The sequence below is a fragment of the Miscanthus floridulus genome, chromosome 3 (assembly GCF_019320115.1).
Source record: "Miscanthus floridulus cultivar M001 chromosome 3, ASM1932011v1, whole genome shotgun sequence".
In the NCBI taxonomy this organism is placed as follows: domain Eukaryota; kingdom Viridiplantae; phylum Streptophyta; class Magnoliopsida; order Poales; family Poaceae; genus Miscanthus; species Miscanthus floridulus.
The window spans coordinates 125,685,190-125,692,232 of NC_089582.1; the positions used below are offsets into that span (position 1 = coordinate 125,685,190).

Here is a 7,043-nt window from a genome sequence, read left to right on the forward strand (position 1 = left end):
TACGTAAAGAAAATCCCTACTACCATGTACTGTCACTTGATTGAGAACTCTGAAAATCGATCAGGCAGGGCACATAATCATCAGATGACACGCATGTTTATCCCCCAAATGGTAGCCAGAGACCTCAAAACCACATACTAGTAGCAGTGTAAATAATGTTTCCTGAAAGATATTCCAATAAACAGGCGAGCGTGCTGTGCGGCAATGCATGCAGATTGCAAAATCATCCCCCAGCAGTGGTAGTTGCAGGCAGCCTCATCGGAATCAGCCCAGTGCGGCCTCTGTAGAACAGGACTGTAGCTTTATTCATAAAAGGATTCCCCCAGTCCCCAGAGAGCGTACAGCGTACGTACAAGATGAACAGCCATGGCTACATAGCCTCAGCGACAACGTTCAAAACGACAAAACTAGCAAAATTATGCAGTGTGCAAGCACAGTGTAATTTTACAGCACGATAACTAGCTACCAAATATACTACTCGCGAGACTCGATGAACTCGTGCCTGACCATCCGTAAGGAAATATACTGGTGCTCCGTTTCCAACAGACCACAAAGCGGGGAGGAGCAGCACGAATTTTTTTTTTCACTCCTTTTGGAAACTTGGTTCATTCGTTCTTCTTCTCGAACTTGGCCCTGTCAGCGCCGCTGTAGGGGGCGACATGGTATGCGTATTGCTGGATGACGGCGAACACAACCATCTCTAGGATAATCAGGACGTTCTGGATCGCCTCCTGGATGTGCTCCACGTCCAGCCAGAAATGGTGGGATTTGATCACGCCTGCTTCAGTTAAAATATCGAGCGCAAAACCCTGCAACCAAAATGTGCAATGGGCGTATTCCATCAGGGTGAAAAAGTGGAGAGCCAAGTGGTACTTTAATCAATCAAAATAGGCAAATAGCTCTTTCCGTTCCACAATGGAAGAGGTTCCTTCCAAATTCAAATGTTGCCTGACGTACCCACAGGTGGGAGTGCACTGACCGACTAATACAAAGGGGAATGTATCCTCCAGCAGGATCAAACTACAAATTATGGATGAGATACCTCAAATTGACTAGCTTGTTTCAGTTTTACTGTAGCTTTCATTTCCACTATACCTCTTTCTACAACTCATGCTTTCTCTATCACCCATAAAGTAACACGTACTTGTGACACTGTTTTATAAGGGAATTATTATCTGAAATTTACATGTGATTGCATGAACTAAAACTGTAAATGGAGTTTCTAAAATGGAAATTATGGCACGAAAGTGGACACGAGGTGGTCATACATAAACCCTAACTAAATCAAAAAATTAACGAGAAATGAAGCTTTTCATCTTAAGTCATGCCAAGCAGGTACTATCTAATACACATCAATCATCCAGTGAGTTATCTGTAAGCAATTAAGAGAATGACCCGCGCAAAGTTATATAAAGATTTCAGAAACACTGAATATTTAACCAAACAGCCATTCAGGTAAAGGTGAGATATACCTGCCAGAAAGAGAAGAAGACAATCCCTTTGATGCACAAGAACTTTGCAAGAGGCTTGTGAGGTGCCAGCTCTTTAGCAAACAAGTGGTAGAAAAGAACCAAAGCATATAAGGCCATGGAGACTGAAAAGTTCAGTATAATACTAAACGTCCAGCTGACCCAGCTGGGGTACAGCCCAAGAAGCTGAAGTGCAATAATCAGAATGGAACATACTGGCCTAACAATAACAAATTGCCAGGTCCAATACTTCAGAAGCTTTAATGTCTTGTGCTCCAATCGGACATTGCGGGGCTGCCATAGTAGAATGCATCAGATTATTAGTTCCTTCCAGCAAAGATAGAAACCAAAACTAACAAACGTGTAAAGTTAAATACAAATTGAGCTACCAACAGTTATTGAAATCCCGATGCACGTTATAGGTACAAGATATAATCGTTTAATAATGAGGCAAAGCAATGTTCTAGACACCATGGTTCTATAAGGCAGTAAGGCGAGGTGTGGCGAGCCAGCACTCCAAATGCCTACACAATTAGAAGAAGACGCAAGGCAATGTCCTACCGATCTAATCTAAGAAACTGCAAAACCACAGCATGAAGGAAGACAAAGTAAAAGAAAAAAAAAAGAAAAAAAAGGAAAGGAAGGAGGAGTAAGAAAGGAGCTGGCCCAGCCCACCAGTCAGCCCATATACCCCTCCCCTGGCATGACCTATCTATGGCTCTCCAGATCAACCATCCAGGCATTCAGCGCTGGTGCGCTGCCGATCCCCCTCTGCCCCTCCCTCTCTCTCTCCTCTCTCGGTGCCACTCGCTTATAGCTCGCTCTTGTTCTCTTGATGTGATGCTGGCACCCGCAACTTCTCCTGCCTGCAGCTTACCTTGCCTTTCCTCACTGCTCTGCACCCTCAGATAGATCACTATTACCACCCCCTTCCAGATCGACCATGCCGCAGCTGATCAGAGCAAGTTCAGAGTTGGGCACTGGCTCCAGAACCAGTAGTGATGGCAGCAGCTGTAGGTTGCTGGCCAGCTCCCCTCCTGTTCTTCCTCTCTTCTCCCTCCCTAACTCCCTTTTGCTGATCTTTCGGTCATGGAAACTGCGACGCCTTGTAAACCATGATAGAAACAACATTATTTAAGTACATAGGTGGTTTCAAAAACTATAATCAAAGAAACTGAAGTTCAAACACACAACACACACACACACACACACACAAAAGAGAATATTTTAGTACACCAGAAGATATGGAAAGATATAACTAAAGAAACTGGAATTGAAATAAAAGATAAAACTGGTGTAAGCTTACTCACCATTAAGTGTATAGTTCAATCGTCCTACAAAGAAGCTACATGAATGATTACTTTACTAATGGAGAAGTGTAAATATTCTTGTAAAAGATTGGAAATAATTATAGTTCCACTGGAAATGACAGTCTCCTTAAAATAAGTAAGGTTTCTTATTGATATCCCCAGGTATGGACCTAACATAACTCACCATAGCACAAGTCACCTTGCAAAACTTAGGGCATGCTTGGTTCGCGACCACAATTTGCCATACCAAAGATTTGGCAGCCAAAAGTTGGGCAAAAAAAGTTGCCAAAGATTTGGCAAGCCAAATGTGAAGTTGGCAAGTTTTGGTAGCCAACCAAATACTAGCCAAAATCATGGCTTGCCAAATCCTTGGCTTGGTAAATTTTGGATGTGAACCAAACAGACTCTTAAGCACCAATTATAGAAATTCAGAAATAAAAAGTTTTCTGTACCAAGGAACAAGAAAGGTACCAGGAAAAGAGAAACAGGGAAGGAATGATGAAGCTCCCTCCCTTTGATTTCATCAGGGACTATGTTCTTGCTGATGGATATATTCAAGTAGCTGTACATCAATGCCATAAACTTGGCAATCACCTGCATAATTGAAAGGAAAAAATACAAGTGTTAGTGAAATAACTGGCTTCATTTAGGCCTATAAGAATCTGGTTGACCCAAAGAAGACTCACCAGTGCCTCATAGCATTCTTTAACAGCATCCAAGAATGTGAAAAATGTCTTGCTACCCTGGATATCAAGAAGACCCACGAAGGAAGAGATAGCATATAGTGGAGCCATTAGCACAATAATAAGTATAGCTTTCTGCTCCTTGGGGTTTTTCCAATAGAAGAGATGTTGTGACACCAATTGCACAGTGAAATGCATAGTCAGCATTACACAACCAGCTGCCCCAAGGAGGGTCAGAGTTGCGGGATCCATTTTACTTAGATCCATTCCCGGGAATGGAGACATGAGTGACATGGTGCCTGAAAAATATAGATTACGTTTTTTTATCAAAAAAATACATTTATGCTAACAGAGGAACCAAGGACATTAAGACAACACAATACTGCACAAATATTTGATTGAGCCCAGGCATATGTACATCCCATTTGAAAAATGCACTTTGTGAACTTGCAAAATTTCCAAAAAGATGAATACATGTAGACTACGGACAAGTGTGTTAACACAGATCATTTTTGTGGAAAAAGTAGACCATATGCGAGCTACACAAAACACAAGAGAAATAATTTGTTTTTTTCACAAATATGAAACAAGTTATTTGTCTTTTTTGGAACAAGCAGTGTAGCACTAGCACACATGGTCAATTTTTTTAACAGATTTTTGTATCTATTTTCTTTTCTCACAAATGTAAGAAGTGCACTTTTTAAAGAGGGCATGCATACATAGGTGAGCTCAGCTTGGCTGCACTCCACTGAACAGGTGATCAATCAAATGTTTTGCAAGCACAATTTGAGTTTAATTAGAGCCAGGTTTTGACTTCAAAAATTAAATTAATCCAGCGACCATTCTTTCTGTAACTACATTTGTCTAATGAAGACCAAGCACAGAACTAAAAGCCTGTAGAATTGATTTTTGAACTAATAGAAAAGATCTAGAGATGCATTAAGAAATTCTTTCATGGTAGCTACAAGAATACAAACGGACAATGTATAAATATTTAAAAAAGAAATGAAAATCAGAGCTTCACTATAGAATAGGTACAGCGTATTGTGTGACCCTAATAACTGTGTCCTGATCTTGCACTCCCTCCATGAATACTAATCTTCTGAAAGAATAGTGTGACTCCTTAAGAGTAAATCAAGAACCTGAAATCTCTTCAACATGACCAGAAGTACCAGCAGGAGCAGTAGATAAATTAGCACTACTGTTCAAACCTGATATCGGAAGCCTCTACTAGTCATGTGCCTCCGATTCCAAATGTTGATGGTTTTGATTTGTACTAAGTCACATATTTTTAGCTTTGAGCACCAATAGCTAAAAATCTAATTAGATTTAAAGGATAAGATTGATGCTGCTAGATTTATCACGCAAAGTAATTTCATAATATATGATTATCTCCATTTGAAATTATATATTTTTATAGAAATTTCTAGTCAAAGTGCAACCTTGGAGGCTTGGAGATCATGTCAATGTCCTAAACAACTTACATTTGGAATCAGAGAGAGTTAATACTACAACTGAAATCAGATCAGTGCTGGAAACAACATCATATAGGCAAAATACACAATCAGTAGGGACTCGGCCACTTGCCTCAGGACAGATCTAACAAAGGGAGGAGGAGCTGGTGTTGGATTCAGCACACCAAAAGCTACTGCAAGGCAAGAGGGAGCAAGGAGGAATCGATGGTAGAGTACGAGGGTGGCAAGAGAAAGAAGCAACTGTGGAAAGAACCACTGTGCACTGGGCATGACTGTGAATAAAGGCAGTGCCATAGGATATGTGCTATATGCATTTCAAGTAATTCAGTAATATCAATCTGAATCCTGAAAATAGTTTCTCTAGCCTCCTAGTTTGTTTAGTTAACTAGAATGTGGTAAGAAGAGACTATTTCCTAAACAGTTGAATACTTCTGTAGGAGGCTTGGTAAAGGAAACTATCTTATGCTCCTTTCTTAGGGTACATGTTCAGTAAAAGTAACTGAATTCATATTTATAAAAAAGCAAATGGCACTGTCTATATTGATCACCAACTAATGACTTCACACAATCCACTTAACTAAATTGGGGCTAATTAAGGCACACTGTTTCATTAGTTGAAAAATAAGGAAGCTGCCGATTATGTGCAGGGTGCTATAAGTTAAAAACTACTTTTTAGAACAAGGATCTCATTCATCAGAGAATGAAAGGAGGACTGTCAGCTATGACATTTTCTAAACAGCTTTTGCGAACTGCATATCACAATATCAGCATAAGCCTTTCATATATGCACAAGACAGAAGACACCAAAGTCAATCAACTAAGAGTATTCCACTCTTAACTGACCCACACCCCAGCTTCTTCTCAGGGTATATGGAATGAGGCACTTCACCCCTGTACATGTACAAGGATATAAAAACAAAACAGACTGCACTTTGAACACCTATAACTTGTGCAGCAATTGACAAAAAGAATTGTCCAAAGTAACTCAAGTAAGGATATACAGCCATGGCTCGTTGGGAAGATAATCAAGGAAGCAAGATTTCTGCATCGATACAGTGGCTGAGCACTAGACATGTATGAAATAATTTAACAATTTCAGACCTAAGTTTTTGTTTCTTTTCTAGTAAAAAGTTCATCAAGTAATGAGATGTTCCAGCTAGAAATTTACATAATATGATAACAATTTCAAGCAAGAGTAGGGGGACCCATGGCCACATGATACACGAATCCTAGCTGCAATCCTACATCAGGCAACACATAGATAGGGGGGGCTTCAGTAGTGTTGCCACAGCTATTCCTAGAACTGTTTTGTCAAATGCATCAACTCTGCAAGGTAAAGCAAACCAGAAGCCGATAGCAAAAGGTAGGTTGGTACTTATTAGCACTCAAAGCTCACGGTTCCTCTCCTCTGCCTCTACATCCTCCCATCTCTCTCCCCCAAATATCTGCACGGCGAAGACGGCACACCCCTGCCCTGCATCAATCAACAAGCCGCCCTATGAACCGCACGCATCTCGTGTCCGCGAGTCGCGAGAGCACGGCGGCAGATGGGCCCGCTGCCCGCACCCGCGCCGGATCAAAACCCCGGCGAGAAGCCCCAGAGCGAGCAAGGCATCCAGGCCACGAAGAGCACAGGTACGTGGGAGACCGGCGCGTCCACCGCCTCCTGAGGTAAGCGGGAGAGCCCTCACCTTGCCTTGGCTGGAGCAGTGCAGCAACCCCCGCTCCAGGTCGTTGGAGTCGTCGCTGCCTCTGTCAGATTAGCTCGCCTCGTCGCGACGGAATATTTAACTAGTCTCTCCCCTACACAACCGTATATTTTATGCAGCAATAGGTAAATTTTTTTCTACACGATTAAGATCTAATAGCTTTCGTCCTTCTTTCACCTCTAGCCTTCAGCTTCCATAGATCATATATCATAAATTTTTTTCACAAATCACAGATCCAGTGTCGGAGCGAGCTCGCCAATCGCCATCGCCGACGTCGGTGGTCGCCGATGATAAAGAGAGAAGAGAAGAGATAAAAAAAATCTATATATTTTTTTTTACTAAAACACATATATCTCGTATAGCATTGCTATTCTAGAACCAATGGCAAGGCGAGGCA

The 7,043-nt window shown here is 41.5% G+C and overlaps 1 protein-coding gene across 2 annotated transcripts; it reads right to left on the bottom strand.

Moving 5' to 3' along the window:
• Positions 1-282: 282 nt before the first annotated feature.
• Positions 283-6,729, bottom strand: LOC136542353 (uncharacterized). 2 transcript variants are annotated; one of them, XM_066534743.1, is made up of 5 exons: positions 6,629-6,729; positions 3,466-3,761; positions 3,251-3,373; positions 1,473-1,763; positions 283-809 (listed from the first exon to the last, which is right to left on the bottom strand). In XM_066534743.1, the coding sequence occupies exons 2-5, from the start codon at positions 3,754-3,756 to the stop codon at positions 606-608; spliced, it is 909 nt and encodes a 302-aa protein (XP_066390840.1). In that variant the 5' UTR covers positions 3,757-3,761; positions 6,629-6,729; the 3' UTR covers positions 283-605. The 2 variants fall into 2 exon arrangements, with proteins under 2 accessions (XP_066390840.1, XP_066390841.1); XM_066534744.1 differs by lacking the exon at positions 6,629-6,729 and adding an exon at positions 6,313-6,621.
• Between the last annotated feature and the right edge of the window lie 314 nt (positions 6,730-7,043).

Bases quoted from the DNA above. Each gene is read 5' to 3' on its own strand.
- LOC136542353 (XM_066534743.1), bottom strand. From the start codon at position 3,756: ATGTCACTCATGTCTCCATTCCCGGGAATGGATCTAAGTAAAATGGAT. The intron at 3,374-3,465 runs GTGAGTCTTCTT...TCAATTATGCAG, and splicing joins AAGAATGCTATGAGGCACTG to GTGATTGCCAAGTTTATGGC. The intron at 1,764-3,250 runs GTACCTTTCTTG...CTACTATGGCAG, and splicing joins TCCCTGTTTCTCTTTTCCTG to CCCCGCAATGTCCGATTGGA.